Source organism: Penicillium atrosanguineum, assembly GCF_028827265.1.
Source record: "Penicillium atrosanguineum strain IBT 20685 chromosome Unknown utg000001l_segment0_segment0, whole genome shotgun sequence".
NCBI classification, from domain to species: Eukaryota; Fungi; Ascomycota; class Eurotiomycetes; order Eurotiales; family Aspergillaceae; genus Penicillium; species Penicillium atrosanguineum.
This window is the reverse complement of record NW_026623133.1, coordinates 1240843-1256961: the sequence shown is the minus strand read 5'-3', so window position 1 is coordinate 1256961 and position 16119 is coordinate 1240843. Positions and strand designations below refer to the sequence as shown.

The following is a 16119-nucleotide window of genomic DNA, read 5'->3' as shown; positions in this document are numbered from 1 at the left end:
GGCTTATTGATCTCGAGCTCTGGAGCCCTCAGGTACATGTCGCTGACCGGGAGACCCCGGTCGTTGTATGGATCCCGATACAATAGAAAATTGAGCGGTGAATGCGACCATTTTGAATGTAACCGGACGGTGAGATTTTCTCTGTGATCAATCGATCTCATATCCATGATTATCTGGGTTTTTATTCGTTTTATTCCTTGCCTAGGCCCAGGCTGCAAATGGCCACAGAGGTTCCGCCGATTTCGGATCCGCTTGGATGCGGTCACACGAGCGATGAAAGCATAGGGAGAGATGAGAGTATGTTTGATGGCTTATTCGCATACTATTGGAAAGTAAAGATCTTGAAGCTACTACTCGTAAGGATCCCAGCACAATTCCCTTTCCTCCATAAGTTTCATTTTTATCTGCACCAGAGCCTCCATAGACTCCAAATCTTTCTCATCCAGTAGCTTCAGTCTTTCACTCCAAGCCTCATCTGGCGATCCAGTGGGACCAAAGAAGCGAGGATCAAGCTTTTGCCAATAGATAGCATCAAAAGCAAATTCTTCCTCGCCGCATAGTTGACCCAAAAATCTCCGCTCCGCCAACTTTCCAACATCCGTCTAGAAAGCGTTTGGTCTTCTTTCAGCCGGTCGGATTTCAAAAGGGCATCTTCCCTGTTCACCAAGGACCTTCAAAAATGTTTGAAGACGATCCTCGTAGACTCCAGCCCAAGCTTCCGTTCCATCAGGCCAATACTCAGGCATTTCGAGTAGCAACCACCATGGTGGTGCAGATGAGAATTCGGCCGGTGCAGCGTAAGTGTACTCCCAGTCTATCACTCTCACGACTTGCAAATCCGCCTTTAGAAGTAAGTTACATGGTCGAAGATCATCGCACCAAATCTTGAAAGGTCCATCGTTATGATTCGAGGAAGATGCGAGCCGTCAATCTTTGGCAAGTCTGCGAAATAAGTGTCGGGCAATGTACTTGCGCCGGCAATCGTCTTCTGAGTCTACCGCATCATTGCGCTGACTTTCAAGATGTTCGACATGTAGCTCAGCGAGGGTGTCAAAGTAGGAGGAGGAAAATTCAAAGGTACTACTCGGCAGCTCCGAACGAGGTACTGTCCCCAGAAGCACTAATAAATTCATATCCATGGTCCAAGGCCGGCGTTTGATATTTCATATATCGATTCATCAGCCTGTTCCAGGGATCCAATACATGGAAGCGACGCCTTATTAAGCTAGAGAAGGATATCCGCGAACTGCCCATACAGAAATTCCAACTTGCTGATAGAGATATTTAGATCTAGGCGCTAGCGCTCTCCGGAACCACGCCGATGTATGTTCAGCGCATCGCTCAAGTCCATTTCATGCTCAATATATTCCAATATAATAAAAAATAATCCAATAGGACTTTCCTCCTTGGTACCCCAATGGAAGATAGATGGCACCGGAATCGAGGTATGGTCTTGGATGAATCGCATCGCCGCAACCTCGTTGCGAACTTTCTCCTCGGGGAACATGACCGCTCCAGGCTTGGGAAATCGAATGATTGCAGAGCCCCCGTCCTCAAATTTCATGCGGAATATGATGTTGTAGGACCCGGCTTTGGATCACATAATTCACCGGCAACACCTTGTCGGTGCTTCATGATCCACTCGCCAACTGCACGTAGCTTGCTTTGATCGGTCAGGAGTTCGTCTACCCAGCTATCGTCGACTTTCTCACTCGTCAAAGTGCATACGTGGTTTCATATTTGGGGATTGGTAGACGAGAAGAAAGAGATAGGAAGGGGGAAAAGACATTGAGTGCAGATCAAAATAGCTATTGGGCTTGTGTAGATTTGACCTATCGGTATTTACAGAAATAAGATTATTATATTATAGCCTCTAAATAAGCTAGATCGACGACCAGGGGCAAAGTACATGCCCAGGTGGGTCAAGCGGCAAATGGCACGAACCTTCTGTAGAAATGCTAAACCTGAGCCGCAACGGTTCTGGCGGTTGGAGCCCCATAATTATTATATCAGCTAGAAGCAATGTTTCCATCTTTTCTCGGATTCTCAAATCTCATAGCCTTCAAGCTCAATAATCTCTCCTTCGGTGACCGAGTTTGCTGACATGGGGACCCCGGTCATTGCATGAAGCCCAGGAAGTCCACTCCTCTGCAATTGAGCGGTGAATGTAAAAGTCGGTAGGTGAGATTCGAGAATTGCATTGCTTTTTTCTGAGGCTTGAGATGATGATTAATATATTTGATTCCCAACAAGTCCTATAGACCTATCCACTTGGGCATGCGGGTTGCCGCACTCAATATATATCCCGCCCTCGTGAGGTATAACCCGATAATGCAATTTGGTCCGGTCTTTTTTAGCCCTTCACAATACTCGAACCCTCTTACCTATCCTCCTTCCAAGGAGTCAACCCTTCAAGTGCACCCGGACAGCCAAGTCATGCTGGCCTAGAAGGACCATTCGCTATATTCCCTTGGTCCGGCTGTAGTGCCCGATTATTTACTTGTCATTCCCGGAGCTCGCGACAAGCCACATCCAAGCCCTGGAGCTCCGCAATCTACGTACATATCCGGCTGAACATATTCACGGGACGTTAAGTCTTTCAATCATTAAGTACCACAATAGGCGAGTGCACTGATTGACTACTTTTGGAATATGATTAATGCGAACGCAGAAACCAAATTGAATTGTTTCTATACACATCCCAACCGCCCCACCACACCATGAAGGAAGGCGTCGGAGACTACCCTGGCGAAAGCGCCATATGCTTGACATCGAACAAATACATCTTGCAGTGTGATGAGTCGGGGGATAACAAAAGGAATTTGAACCGGGCCCAAAGTTTAGACGGCGGAAAGATCGCCGAAACGCTCCTGTTAACTGCATTAGCACGCGGTAGATATCGGAAAACAGATTTATGCATACCTTGTAGCCCGGGGGCATCCACTTGCCCTTGGAAACGAGAGAGGCGGTCTTCTCGTCGATCTCGGGCTGGGCAGCGGCAACCTCGTCCTATACGCAAGATGGAATCAGTATCTGGTCCAATATCTTTCGCCCAGCATAGTATACGTACGACAGTGAGGTCCTCGAAGGGACGGGCAGTCTCGATGTTCTCCAGGGTCTTCTGCAAGTTGGCGAGCTCAGCCTCGACCTTGCCCTTGGTGGCCTCGGCGTTCTGAACAGCCTGGGCCTCGAAGGCGTCAATGGCCTTGACCTGGCGGGAAACGTCGTAGGAAGCGGGCTTGAAGGTCTTGAAGTGGTTCTCGATCTCGTCAACGATGGCCTGGTTCTTCAGGACACCGCGGTAGTGGGAGAAGTCGACGGTCTGGGGCTGCTCGGACAGGACCTGGACCTTGCGGCGGGCGTCATCATTGCGCTTCTTGAAGGACTGAAGAGAAGCGGCGGTTTGGCCGCGAAGGCCGAGCGAGGTCGAGACCTTGGCCCAGTCGATCTTGAGAGCGGCGCTGCGCTGTAGGGGGGCTGCGTTAGCGGGTCTGGTCATTGCCTCCGGTGGCTTTTGTTGCGCGGGACGGTCGGTACGGGAACACCTACAGCTGCCATTGTGTCGGGAGGGAAGATGGTTTGTGGAGGTGGAGAGAAGAGGGGGGAGGTCGATGTGCAGGGAGGTGCCGGACAGGCGAGTTTGACTCGGAAAGGTTTGGATGCGGGAAACACGTGACCATCCGGCATCCGAGCACCGGCTCACTATAACATTGGCATGATTGTATGTTTCGCAGGTATCTAAATAGGTATTCCTTGATTTGATTTATTTTTGGAAGCGTTATTTTAAATTTACGGAGATATTGAGTTGGGCAATTCTTTTTGATTTGAATTGTATACACTCGTGGGCGCCATGACGGACCGCCATCATTTGCAAAACCCAAGTCGCTCAGAGAACCGTAACTCGGCTAGCTTATTATATGCTGAGAGCCATGATGGAGTTGACGATATCGTTATCGTTCTCCCGCAGGGCCTTGACGGCCTTCTTGCGGGAAACGTTGGCCTGGGCAACGACCAGGTCAATGTCCTTGGCCTCAAGGCCACTCTCGTCAACCTCCTCACCATCGTCCTCCTCCTCATCCTTCTTGGGCTCAACAGCCTCGCCAAGGTCAGAGTGGTCGTGACCGGCGTGGTCGTGGCCAGCGTGGTCACCGGCAGCCTCAGCAGCAGCGAGCTGCTGGGCGGCGGAAGCCTGGGCCTGGGCGTTCAGGTCCTCGATCTTGGCCTCACCGAAGATGCTAAAAGAATCAGTCAGTAAGTTGACGGAAGTTGAGATCGGGTCGGGTGAGGCGGCACGTACATCCAGGTGTTGCTGTTGGGGGACTTGTAGACATCGGGCTGGTTGACGACGAAGAGGATCTATACATCGAGATCAGCTTTGAACGGGATTTTGACGAGGCGAAGCATGGAATTGAGACGGAAATTTCCAAACATTACAACAATTGCAATGCGCTGGTCCATGATCTCATTCCACGGTCGGAGCTTGACGTACGTTCTTGGGGCGGCGGAGGGTGACACGGGTGATGCCGGGGACGTGCTTCAGGCCGAGCTTGGCAATGGCCTTGCGAGCCTTCTTCTCGTTGCGAGAGTGGATGGTGACGGCGGCGCCGGCGGGAATGCTGGCATCACCGGCCTCGGACTCGGAGTCGCTGACCTCCTCAACGTTCTGGGGGACCTCATCATCGGGAAGCTCTTCAACACGGGGGTCGGCCATTGTGAATATGTGGGCGAATCTAAAGGACTCAAAAATAAAGGATCAGTGGTCTGGTGGTGAGGTTGCGCAGGTTGGAAAGCTTGGTGGGTGGGAGGTGGGAGGGCGGGCGTATAGTGGAAGAACCACCTTACCCCCCACGAATCGCACAAACATCGGGAAACAGCGGTTCTGGAGGGTAAAAATGGCAGAAGATGGATATTCGAGCAATCGAACGCACCTGGAATTCAGATATCGAGCTGTGGTGGTAGCAGGGGGATTTTGATGGTCGTGAAGTCAAAGGTTCAACAGCTGTGCGCTGGCCAATCCCGAAAATCGTTAGCGAGCGGTTGCGCCCACCCCGGACTCCCACATTGCCCTATACCTAAGGCCATCTAACATTTGAAGTTCTGCCATCAGGATGATATTCTCATCTATAATTTATATTTTACTTTTGTTTTTAAGATAGAATAGTTGGAAATTCAAGGCTTTGATCATTGTCTACTTAATTCGCTTTTCCTTAGTCAAAGGAAACGGAATTTCCCGGTTCTATAAAATAGACAGACTGGGCCTAAGACGCATAAGAGAAACAATGATACAAGTCCCTGCCGGGATATCAAGGATTTTGAATCATTTTTGCTGTAGTATATCAATAATGCATACAGCACTTTTGCTGGGGGAAATGCCAGCTTTGGAAACCCGTCCCAGGACACCTCCGTCATCCTATGCACCGAACCCTCGTAATCATTTATGACTTAGCAGCGGTAGCGCGGACCTTGGCGAAAGACTTCTGGACCTCGTAGCGGGCCTAGATTATTGTTAGATTGTTGTCTTGATTGTAATTTGGGGGGTTGCAATCGGAGCGAGTCGCGCACACTGCGCACTCGGTACCCTCGATTTCCATCAATCACGTACCTGCTTGCGCAGACGCAGGACCTTGAAGCGCTCGAAGTCGCTCAGGTTCTTGCGGCGGTCGGCCTTCTCAGTCTTCTGGGCGAAGCTGGACTTGGCCCACTTGCCATCAATCTCGTTCTTGGCCCAGAGCTTCTTGACGGGGCCGGTACCGGCAGCACGGGGAAGAGCGGGGATGGTGAAGGGAGTGAGGGTGGCGTGGGCGAGGGGAAGAACGTGACGGGGCACGGTCTTCTGCTCCTCACCAGAGGGACCGTCGACCAGGACCTGCAAGCAACCGCGAGTCAATACACATATTCTCCAAATTTCTCGATTTCCGAGTGCGGAGTTCCTTTGTCTTCCGGGAAAATCGAGGAGTGCGGGTTTAACGTACACGGCGGTGGTCGACAATCTCAACAATGGCGGCGAGCTTGCCAGCGAAGGGGCCGCGGCGGATCAGGACGAGGCGGCCAACCTCGACCAGCTTCCACGAAGCGAGCTTGACATCGATATCGGCCATGGCGAAATTCTGTAGACAATAGATCTCAGCGCTTGTTCAGATGCAGCGGTTCAGGAGCGAATGCACTCACGGTCGACAACCGGGGGTTGGAGATAAGTCGGGAGGGTTGTTGTCGAAAGAGTCGGATTGTCCAAGTCTGCGCTGTCGAATTTCGGGATGTGCCCACACAGTTCTCGCTTAGCGGGCCACTCATCTGCGGGTCTAGGGTTGGCTTATGTCAGCCGATCCCGGTCTCGGGTTCTCTTTCTTCCGATCACCTGCTTTTCTTCACTTTTTTTGTTTCTTGTTCTTTGCTTTGTTACCATCACTGTTTTTGCCACAGTCTTGCCATGAGCTTAATGTTGCTCTTCACTAACCTTCCAGCCTTGAGTCCTACTCTACTACGAGCTGCCTCATGGTATGTGCCACTCCCAATTCCGCTCTTTCCCTCTCACATGATGCCGTAATTTGCGATTGACCCAGTGTCTGTGAGGCCCTCGCCGGGGTCTCGATACAGCTCTGTCGGATGATATTCAATTTTCTTACATATTCTGAAATTGAGACGCTACCCACTACTTGCTATGATTGCACCAGCTGGACCACTTTGCTGATTGCTCGAAGATTTCTAGGCCTTGTCACAGCTTGAGATACCTTGGGCCGGACCAAGTTTTGCTTGTCCGGTCTCTCGTCTTGAATGGTATGTTTCTAGTGCTTTTTTTTTTTTTTTTTTTTTCTCTTCACCTTGTCCCACTACTTCCTCCCCCCGGTCCGATGATTACAAAATTTTATCACGCCTAGATAGTAATTGATGCCTTCGGGCAGCTGAAATTTCTCTTCTACCAAGATCTCTGAGAACCATCACACATTACACATTGTTTTTTGATGCTTTTGTTGGAATCATTTTCTAACATTGAACAGAATTTTTATCAGTCTATCTCACAGGCTTGCCTGTCTCCACACTTAGCTATAACAATGCAAAATCTTCTTATGAACCTTCGTTCTTCTGTAAATCTTTTCCACGCCGACGTAGATAGGTCATGTCAAGGTCCCCTAAACAAAAGTCTATCTCGCGGTGACTTGTGGTTGGCAATGAAGCTTGGTTCGGCTGCGGGATTAAGGTTGATCGTATTTCCATGACAAGCCGATCTTATTTATTATTGCCAGATCTGCCATGGGCCATCTAGAAATTCTCATAGACTGCTGCCGGCCAACAATATCCCTGTCCAGTTCAAGCCATATTCAGTCTAGGTATCAGCAGCCTTGCAATCCTGACTAAGAAGTCTGGAACAATTGCGATTGAAAATGTGATATTTTGATTACAATAAGTCGTGCTATATCGTGACTGTTAAGGCCTGGCCCTTGCGTCCAAGACCTCAAGCAATGCGATGGGTCGCTCCTCCAATCCGCGCATGCCGTTCCTTCCACCAACTCGGTCTATACCATACAGTTCATTGCTCCGTTTTACAACTCCATCATGAACTTGCGTTCGCAGAAAATGCGGAGGGACCCTCACGACTGAGCACCCACATGAACACAAATTGAATGATGTACGAGTAGACAAAGAGGAACTGAGTGCGGCGGTTGCGCTGGCCGCGAGCCACAGTGTGCATGGCACCTACGCGCATGGATGAGTCGGCCGAGTCGGGAAGCAAGACGTACTTTAGGGAGCGGAGCTAAGTCAAAGAGGTTAATGAAAGTATCAACCCAAGAAAAGAATTGATAACTCACCAGGAAGAACGCGTTGGCCAGGTAAGTGTAGATAAAGACCGACCAGCCAACCCAGCCTCCAGTTCCCCGCCCTGGGGTGAGGATTTCAGATGTAACCAAGGTAGCAATGATGCCCACAAACTTATATCCGGAGTAAGCCACGAGGTCCAACAGCTGCGAGTCATTGTTGATGCTGAGGATGTACATGGCCATCTTCAAGCACAGGATCTCAAAGATGATCACCGCGATGGATGTGGTGGTGACCGAGCCTAGGAGCTCCGGGTGGAAGTCTCCACGGAATCCAGCCAGCAGTACTGATAGGAGAATGTATGTGACCAAGGCCATGACGGGGATATACATATCGGGCGAGTTGAGATCGTCACGAGGAGGGAGGAACATGGAAGAGTATTGCTGCTGCACGATCTGGCCGTCCGGTCCGGTAGCATTGGTCGCCATTCTGGCTTGTTGGCGGGACCAAGGTTTGTGTCGCCATGGGAAGAGCACGATTCCGACTTTGTTCAGGACGTAAAAGTTCGAGACGTTAAAGTAGTGCTTCAGGGCGGGTATGGACACATAGCGATTGAACTGCAACTTATGATTAGAGACGTCTTAAAAAAGCACGGTATGCGACGTTTCATACGTTTTGTTCCATATATTCCTGTCCAGCTGCCATCGCGCTCTTTCCAACCTGGAAACCCATCTGTGCCGTAGGATCGCTTATGAACCCGGGGAAACCGGGGCCATAGTTGCCAGCAGCACCAGCAGCGCCAGCAGCGCCAGCAGCGCCAGCAGCGCCAGCAGCGCCAGCAGCACCTCCCTGAGTGGGGGATGGCTGGTATGGGTTTCCTCCGCCGCCATATCCGGCATTCGGTGTCTGTTGAGAAGGAGGGGGGAGAGCGCATCATGGGGACAGTCGACACATGTTGCGGGACGGGGTGGTGAAGAGGCGGCGACTGCGCGGGCGGTGGTGCGAAGGAGCCCCGATACATGGTGTTCCTGAAATGACAGAGAAAATCGGAAGAGGGACCACTGAATAGTTGGAGGGTGGGAGGAGGTGTAGTTGGGGGATGAGAGATGTGTAGGTGGAAGTGTTTATACGTGGCTGAAGATCCGCTCTGCCTCCGAGCTCGAACATCGCTTTTTGGCCGAGCCGCCACCACGACTTTCCATCTTCTTTCTGTCCCCCTTTTCGCTCGCAAGATACCCTTTTTACGTCTTCTATAACATCCCAGCGTCTATCTTAACATGCTGGAAGCTTTCGAAATCCTTACCACCTCCGGTGTGGTGCTGTGGTCCAAGTCCTACGCACCAGTGGGGTCTCATGTCATTAACAGCCTGATCAACGACGTTTTTATCGAGGAGAAGGTCGTGCCCCCGGGCGGCTCAGCTGGTGGCTCGCCAATCTTCAAGAAGGAGAAATATACCCTTAAGTGGAAGAGGGTGAAGGAGTTCAACTTGATCTTTGTGGTACGTTCGCCGCCCGTCGCATCTCCAGACAACCCCGTTACTGTGTCGCAAACCTAAACATGACCTCTACAGGCTGTCTACCAATCACTACTTCACCTCGGCTGGATCGACAAACTTCTGGAGAACATCTCCACGATCTTTATCGATCTCTACAAGGACCAGCTCATGGGAAACCGCACGAGAATTACTGCGTACAAATTCGACCCGTACTTCGAACAGCAGGTGCGCGAGCTGGAGGACAATACCGGCAGTGTCGCAGAGACATATCCTGTAAAGGCCGAAAAGAAAGACCCGCTTGTCTCGTCGGACAATGGCGGCCCGCCGCCTCCCCCAGTCCCTGGCCTCATGAGAGCGCAGCCTCAAGCTGCGCTGGCCGGGGCGACCTCTGACGAGGGCACGCCACCAGCAACTCCTGATACTTCTAGGTCTTCTACCCCTGCCGGTCATATCCTCACTGGAAAGGCTGGCCCCGGTGGTCGACTCTCTCGCCGCGCGAAGAAATTCCAAAATGCGAGTGCCAATGCCTCCTCTGGCGATGAAACTCCCCGTAAAGGCAAAGCTACCAAGGGCTCCGCGAAGAAAGGCCGCAAGTGGGATGCAGACGGATATGCAGATGAAGATGACGGTGAGATATTGGACTACTCTGCTCCTGCGGATGAAACCGAATCCGCTGCTCCTGCTGTTGAAGCCATTTCCCAGGATGATTGGGGACGTCGAACTGGCAAGGGTCAGTTTGTTCTGAAAGAGCTGGGTGACGAGGTACACGATATCCTGGATAATGCCGATGCTGAGAAGAGCAAGGGCAATGCTTCTTCGGGTATTGTTGGCTCTGGTTTCAACGCCGTTGGTGGCTTCTTCCGCAACATTGTCGGCGGTAAGACTTTGACCGAGGCCGACCTTCAGAAGCCCCTCAAGGCGATGGAGGAGCATCTCTTGAAGAAGAACGTCGCCCGCGAGGCTGCTGTCCGTCTTTGCGAGGGTGTTGAGCGCGAGTTGGTTGGTAAGAAGACCGCCAACTTCCAGAGTGTTGACGCTGCTCTGCACATTGCCATGGAGGCATCTCTACGAAAGATTCTGACTCCCACCTCGTCCTTGGATCTACTGCGCGAGATTAACGCCGTGACTGCCCCGACCACCAAGCAGCATGCTCCTCGTCCCTATGTTATGTCCATCGTTGGTGTCAATGGTGTCGGCAAGTCTACCAACTTGAGCAAGATCTGCTTCTTCCTTCTGCAGAACAAGTACAAGGTCCTCATTGCGGCTTGTGATACCTTCCGTTCTGGCGCCGTGGAGCAACTTCGTGTCCATGCTCGCAACCTGAAGGAGCTCAGTATCCGTGATGGTGCTGGCGATATCGAGCTCTACGAAAAAGGCTACGGCAAAGACGCTGCCAACGTTGCCAAGGATGCAGTTGGATACGCCGCTGCCAACAAGTTTGACGTTGTCTTGATCGACACTGCCGGTCGTCGTCACAATGACCAGCGTCTCATGTCTTCCCTTGACAAATTCGCCAAGTTCGCTAACCCCGACAAGATCTTCATGGTTGGTGAGGCGTTGGTTGGAACAGACAGTGTCATGCAGGCACGTAATTTTAATCAGGCGTTTGGAACTGGTCGGAACTTGGACGGCTTTATTATTAGCAAGTGTGATACCGTGGGCGACATGGTTGGGACACTGGTTAGCATGGTCCACGCCACGGGCATTCCTATTGTGTTCTTGGGTGTTGGACAGCACTATGGAGATTTGCGTGGACTGAGTGTTCCCTGGGCTGTCAGTCTTCTGATGAAGTGATGATTCGCCATACTCCCCCTGATTTGCTTTTCTTTTCTCTGCATCCTGTCGGGTATATTTTATGAAATGCCTTATTTCTTCTGCATAATGGGCTGAAAGCCACTTGATGATGAGCGTTTATGTCACCTTGTAATCCGGTCTGTATGCACGAATGCCTGCTAGAAACAAATCAATAACGTCCTCGTCATGCCAGAATAATGGAGTGACCGGTTACTAGTAAAGCAAAAACAAGACCCTGCTCGCATACAGCTCCCCCTGCTCCCTTACTCTTATGACAACCGTCTCGTCAGGTGAATTCTCCTAGCCTTCGGCTCCTGTACGGGTTGGTGACCCCATTCTCGTTGTCCATGGTCAGTCCAATTGCCATGTTCTCGCTTTTAAGCGGATTGATGTAGTTTAATGTAGACATCCTGTTTCCTTTCCACTTCGATTGAGACAAAAGCGGGAACAGTTTCATCTACTTTGAATCACTTTCCATGGTGGTGTCACTGCGATGTGAGAGAAGATGATCACAGTCGGTCGAAAAGATGGGATTGGAATGTCGAACTATCAAGTAGAGGACTTCTCTCGTGCCATTTGTCAGACTTTGGCCGCGACCGCAGAGGAAAAAGATGCGAGGAAATTTGCCTCTGGACGTGAAGACGTGCAAGTCAGTGAGCAGTAAAGGATAAACCTGCAAATTGATACAGTCATTCTCGAAATCGGCTCGACCAATACACCCTGCGTAACTCTTTCCTGGCCCTCACTGCCAAGACCTAAGCGCGGATAGATTATTGAGCTGCCCGCGTGAAATCGAGGAAGATCTGCCTGGAGGCTCATCTCCAGCCTCTGTTCTCGACCCCGCTCCCGCTCACTTCTCACCAAACTCTGGCATTCATTCCAATAAACCTGCCCTCCTCCGCATTGTCATCCAAATCCTTCGTATCCATCTCACCATCTCTTAGACCTTCTTACTCGGTTTCTCGACTATAGTAAGTTCTCGACTATAGTAAGGATACGCTACATGATCAACAAGTCACGGCTTCACCCAAGATTAACTCGTAACCAGACTTCATGGCCATCGATTTCCAGTCAGTCGTCCCGATACTCCGCATTTTTGACATTACCAAGGCGGACGAGTTCTATCTCGAATATCTCGGCTTCAAGGTTGACTGGGATCATCGGTTCGATGACAACGCGCCGCTATATCGGCAGATTTCTAGGGCAAATCTGATCCTTCACCTAAGTGAGCATCACGGGGATGGCAGCCCGGGTGTGCAGGTCCGAATAATGATGAGGGGAATCGCCGAGTATCATCGCGAGCTAAGTGCCAAAAATTATCGATACATGAGGCCAGGAATTGAAGAGGGTCCGGCGGCGGGATCGCAGGAAATGGGCGTCATCGACCCGTTTGGAAACCAGATCAGGTTCTGTCAGGACAATGATGAGAAAACGCAAACCTAGACACGAACAGTAGGCAGAGCAGTGTCGGTGGAGGCTAGCTCGGGTCGGAATGGGCCACCCTCAGGGAACTGCAATTACCTAAAATATGGTAATTGCCAGTGGAAAAATAAGTAGAGCGAAGGACAGCGGGCAGCGAAAGGAGCGCCTCTTTGCCTCTAAACGTAGAGTGACCATGTACTTAGCCCACTGCTAAGAATGTAACAAGATTCATACCACTTCCCTACTGATCATGTGGAAAGTATCTCAAAAATATTCATATCCCATTGTTTCCAATCTCTATTGAACATGACGGCTCGGATGTAGTAGGTAAAAAGAGCAAAAAGCTGTCCATGATACTCTCTAAAAAGACCAAAAAATTGACCGACGCAGGGGTCGAACCTGCAATCTCTTGATTCGTAGTCAAGCGCCTTGCCATTGGGCCAGCCGGCCTTGCTGAAGATCGTTGGCGGATTGTGTAATAGGATCCAGAAAGCTTTTCTCGCCATCAAGACCCACATTCCTATTTCAGCAGGTAACCCTAACATACAATCTCCACACTCCTAGGCAGAGCAGCAGGCTTAAGAAAAAGTTTCATGAGGATTAAAGAGATACACACTGCTTGAATGTTATTTGGCATGCAAAAAATATGACAATTGACATCCGTCATAGGTGTACAGATTGAAATTGTAAAAATACAAAAAAGGAACTCTCCCTCGGGGAATCGAACCCCGGTCTCCCGCGCTTATCGGTGTTAATGACAAGCGGAAATCATGACCACTAGACCAAGGAAGATGAGATGACTGAGTTTACTGCTCGGCCACTTGGGTGGTTGATATAAGAACCAGCTGGCTTTGACTACATAGGCACTACACATACAGGATGGAAATTTTGTTCTTACCTGAGCGCCCCAAGCTTTTTTATTTCGTCGAGATGGGGGTGCAGATTATTGGGGGCCTTATTTTTGAAAAACAAGGGTATTTCTCTTGTTTCAATAATTCTGTTAGATACTACGAAAAAGAGCATTCGAAAATCGGATGAGCGTTTGGTTTGGGTCATGTACGGCTATATATTGTGCTGGTTTCTAATTTATACATATGGCCGGAGGGGAAGGGTATTTTTGAACGAACTGACCCGAACACGCACTGGGCATTCTTTGAAGATTCCTCTAGACATTCCTTCAATCAACCCATTCTAATATGATTCGTTGAATTGCCCCCGAAAATGGCCTAGACAGCCCTGGAAGTAACTACGATCGCCTATTAAGACGGATTGGTAAAAACCCATTTGACACCTAGGCCTGGCTGTCCACGGGTATCATGCCCAGATATTATTCACAAAAGTTTACTCCTATGGGTTCAAATTTTTACTCCTGAATTTGCTTCATCTACCATAAACCTTGGCCGACATGATGCTGTTAAGTGGTCGCTATGGTAGCTGATATATTTTATACTCGCATTTGACCACAGAGGACCACATCTTCTCCAAAGGGGTACCATTTGACATCTGTCAACCTCGCCGCGGAGATCGCTTTGCCTTCAACATCGAAGCGTCGGGCTGGAGAAACAACCACTCCTCCTTGGCCCAGCCAAGTAGGAGCAATCGTGATAATGACTCGATCGATCAGAGACATATTCGATGGCTCAAGCAGTGAGTTGATAACCTGTGCACCCCCTTCAATCATAACGCTCCGAAGACCATTCGATTGGAGCGTAACAAGCAAATCACTCCAATCAATCTTGTCCAATGTAATGAACATTCCTCCATATTTTTCCAGCAAAGCCTTCTTCTCGGCCGGCGGCTCCTGGAGCGTAGTCACGATCCAAGGCGCCCGACCACGCCCCTGAGTGCAAAGCTGAAATAGCTTGCTATCATCTGAGAAATCCCATCGAGCAGAAGGATCTATTACAATCGGCCGCGGCTGACCCTCTAGACCCTCACCGCCATACCCGCCCACCCCCGCGATGCGGCAGTTGAGGCCAGGGTCGTCCGCCACGGCGGTTCCAACCCCGATGAGAATGCCATCATGGCGGGAGCGCAGGTAGTGCGTCATGGCTTTGGATTGGGGTCCTGAGAGGACTGTACGTGCGCCTGGTGATAGAGCGAGTGATGAATCAAGAGATGTTGCGAATGTGAGTGTCGTGAATGGCATATCTGGACGTGGGGTCGAGCCATCATGTGGCGGGAGTTGAGGTTCTAAAAACCCCCTGTCTGAGTCTGGGAACTCCAGTGCGTCCCGTGTTGAATCCATTGTGGAAATAGTCTCTTGGTTCTTTTGTTTGGTAGAAACTTGGAGTTCATATGCGATCGGCAGATGTTTCCTTTATATGCCTGATATTCAAGGCACCAACAAACCTAATTCTTGCATGAATTTACAGTATTTGAGAAGAGGAATGTATTCTACTAAGTAAGCTAGATAATGCAGCGATATAGCTTGCAATTATACATTCAACCCACGCTAAGCACGTTATTCGAAGCGCTAATATCGGCGACATACATTGCACGTCCGTTGTCCAGGTTCTGGCCATTCTCGAAGGCATGGAACACAATCTTCGAACCATCGGCATTGAAATCAGCGCCACCAGGGCCACCCAGATTACCAGCGTCACTTGCGTCCCCAGAGACGAGAAGAGGAGCGCCGGGGGCCTGAGCCTTGGTATAGGGTCCCGCGATTGCGGACGCGGTCGCATAACTCACATCGTAGTTGAGCGTGTTGTACATGTTGGAAGAGAAGCTGAGGTAGTAAGTTCCTCCAACATTTGCAAGGCTAGGGGCCTCAATCAAGGGACCGTCATTGCTGTCGCGGTCAAGGAGCTGTGTGGCATCACCGTTTGGCGTCACGGCATCAGAGTTAAGACCCTGAAGCATAATGGGTGTAGCATGAGTAGTGCCATCACCATCGAGGCTGTTTCCGTCAATTTTGTAGACCACGTAATAAGTGTCTCCATCCTTGTACCCATCGGCATCAATTGCGCCTCCCTGGTCGAGAGGGCAGGCCAATGGATCATTCTCCGGGGTATAAGGACCGGTAATGCTTGAGGAGGTAGCAGCCCCGACACAATGCTTGCTACTATCTTGGCTTGTAGCAGCAGAGAAATACATGACAAAAGTTCCGTCATCCTGAAGCTGATTAGTCTTTGGATTGTGAAGCAGTTTTTGTATCACTCACTCTTTGATTCACATCGGGGGCCCAGATTGCCGGAGAGCTAGCCACCCAGGAGGGAAATGGACCAGGCATGGCATCTGTACCGGATAGAAGATCCCACGTTGAGAAATCAGAGGATGATGCAACTTGGACATTCACTCCGTTGCCGGCAGTAGCAAAGGCGTAATAGCCATCGCCGACCTGGATGACACAGGGGTCGGCAAAATCCGAATTGATTGCACGGGTTGGCTGTGCAGCGGCAAATCCACTAATGAAAGCCGCGGACACAAATGTGAATAAAGTGATAGAGCCCATTGTGGTTGGTAGTTTGCCAAATGGCACAAATTGGAAAGATGGAATGATTGGAATGCTCAAAACAATATTCGATTCAAGGGGCTTCAGGGGCCTTTTATGGGCTCCATCTCAGGGGACAAGGCATATTCGCATGCATTCCCAGAACATGCTGCTACTCCCGACCTATTCCCTGGCGCTGACAATTGTCCTGCTGGAGAC

General features: G+C 50.4%; 10 protein-coding genes across 10 annotated transcripts; 2 read left to right on the top strand and 8 right to left on the bottom strand.

The window, feature by feature from the left end:
- Positions 1 to 350: 350 nt before the first annotated feature.
- On the bottom strand, positions 351 to 746 carry N7443_000486 (uncharacterized protein; the record flags this gene model as incomplete). The annotated part of the gene is made up of 2 exons (XM_056880542.1): positions 351 to 602; positions 672 to 746. The coding sequence occupies 2 exons, from the start codon at positions 744 to 746 to the stop codon at positions 351 to 353; spliced, it is 327 nt and encodes a 108-aa protein (XP_056745780.1).
- A 551-nt stretch (positions 747 to 1297) lies between these two features.
- On the bottom strand, positions 1298 to 1564 carry N7443_000485 (Signal recognition particle receptor subunit alpha; the record flags this gene model as incomplete). The annotated part of the gene is made up of 1 exon (XM_056880541.1): positions 1298 to 1564. The coding sequence occupies one exon, from the start codon at positions 1562 to 1564 to the stop codon at positions 1298 to 1300; it is 267 nt and encodes an 88-aa protein (XP_056745779.1).
- Positions 1565 to 2840: 1276 nt separating this feature from the next.
- N7443_000484 (F1F0 ATP synthase subunit d) lies at positions 2841 to 3558 on the bottom strand (the record flags this gene model as incomplete). Its single annotated transcript, XM_056880540.1, has 4 exons — positions 2841 to 2870; positions 2923 to 3009; positions 3071 to 3466; positions 3550 to 3558. 4 exons carry the CDS (start codon positions 3556 to 3558, stop codon positions 2841 to 2843), a joined length of 522 nt encoding a protein of 173 aa, XP_056745778.1.
- Positions 3559 to 3913: 355 nt separating this feature from the next.
- N7443_000483 (nascent polypeptide-associated complex subunit alpha) lies at positions 3914 to 4711 on the bottom strand (the record flags this gene model as incomplete). The annotated part of the gene is made up of 3 exons (XM_056880539.1): positions 3914 to 4235; positions 4298 to 4356; positions 4490 to 4711. 3 exons carry the CDS (start codon positions 4709 to 4711, stop codon positions 3914 to 3916), a joined length of 603 nt encoding a protein of 200 aa, XP_056745777.1.
- A 724-nt stretch (positions 4712 to 5435) lies between these two features.
- Positions 5436 to 6291, bottom strand: N7443_000482 (60S ribosomal eL14 domain-containing protein; the record flags this gene model as incomplete). Its single annotated transcript, XM_056880538.1, has 4 exons — positions 5436 to 5495; positions 5603 to 5866; positions 5973 to 6107; positions 6169 to 6291. The coding sequence occupies 4 exons, from the start codon at positions 6289 to 6291 to the stop codon at positions 5436 to 5438; spliced, it is 582 nt and encodes a 193-aa protein (XP_056745776.1).
- A 1258-nt stretch (positions 6292 to 7549) lies between these two features.
- Positions 7550 to 8773, bottom strand: N7443_000481 (protein transporter YIF1; the record flags this gene model as incomplete). The annotated part of the gene is made up of 4 exons (XM_056880537.1): positions 7550 to 7750; positions 7806 to 8369; positions 8425 to 8658; positions 8705 to 8773. 4 exons carry the CDS (start codon positions 8771 to 8773, stop codon positions 7550 to 7552), a joined length of 1068 nt encoding a protein of 355 aa, XP_056745775.1.
- A 256-nt stretch (positions 8774 to 9029) lies between these two features.
- On the top strand, positions 9030 to 11042 carry N7443_000480 (signal recognition particle receptor subunit alpha; the record flags this gene model as incomplete). The annotated part of the gene is made up of 2 exons (XM_056880536.1): positions 9030 to 9251; positions 9324 to 11042. The coding sequence occupies 2 exons, from the start codon at positions 9030 to 9032 to the stop codon at positions 11040 to 11042; spliced, it is 1941 nt and encodes a 646-aa protein (XP_056745774.1).
- A 1053-nt stretch (positions 11043 to 12095) lies between these two features.
- Positions 12096 to 12485, top strand: N7443_000479 (uncharacterized protein; the record flags this gene model as incomplete). The annotated part of the gene is made up of 1 exon (XM_056880535.1): positions 12096 to 12485. The coding sequence occupies one exon, from the start codon at positions 12096 to 12098 to the stop codon at positions 12483 to 12485; it is 390 nt and encodes a 129-aa protein (XP_056745773.1).
- A 1423-nt stretch (positions 12486 to 13908) lies between these two features.
- N7443_000478 (RibD family protein) lies at positions 13909 to 14712 on the bottom strand (the record flags this gene model as incomplete). Its single annotated transcript, XM_056880534.1, has 1 exon — positions 13909 to 14712. The coding sequence occupies one exon, from the start codon at positions 14710 to 14712 to the stop codon at positions 13909 to 13911; it is 804 nt and encodes a 267-aa protein (XP_056745772.1).
- Positions 14713 to 14909: 197 nt separating this feature from the next.
- On the bottom strand, positions 14910 to 15921 carry N7443_000477 (glycoside hydrolase family 43 protein; the record flags this gene model as incomplete). Its single annotated transcript, XM_056880533.1, has 2 exons — positions 14910 to 15581; positions 15631 to 15921. 2 exons carry the CDS (start codon positions 15919 to 15921, stop codon positions 14910 to 14912), a joined length of 963 nt encoding a protein of 320 aa, XP_056745771.1.
- Between the last annotated feature and the right edge of the window lie 198 nt (positions 15922 to 16119).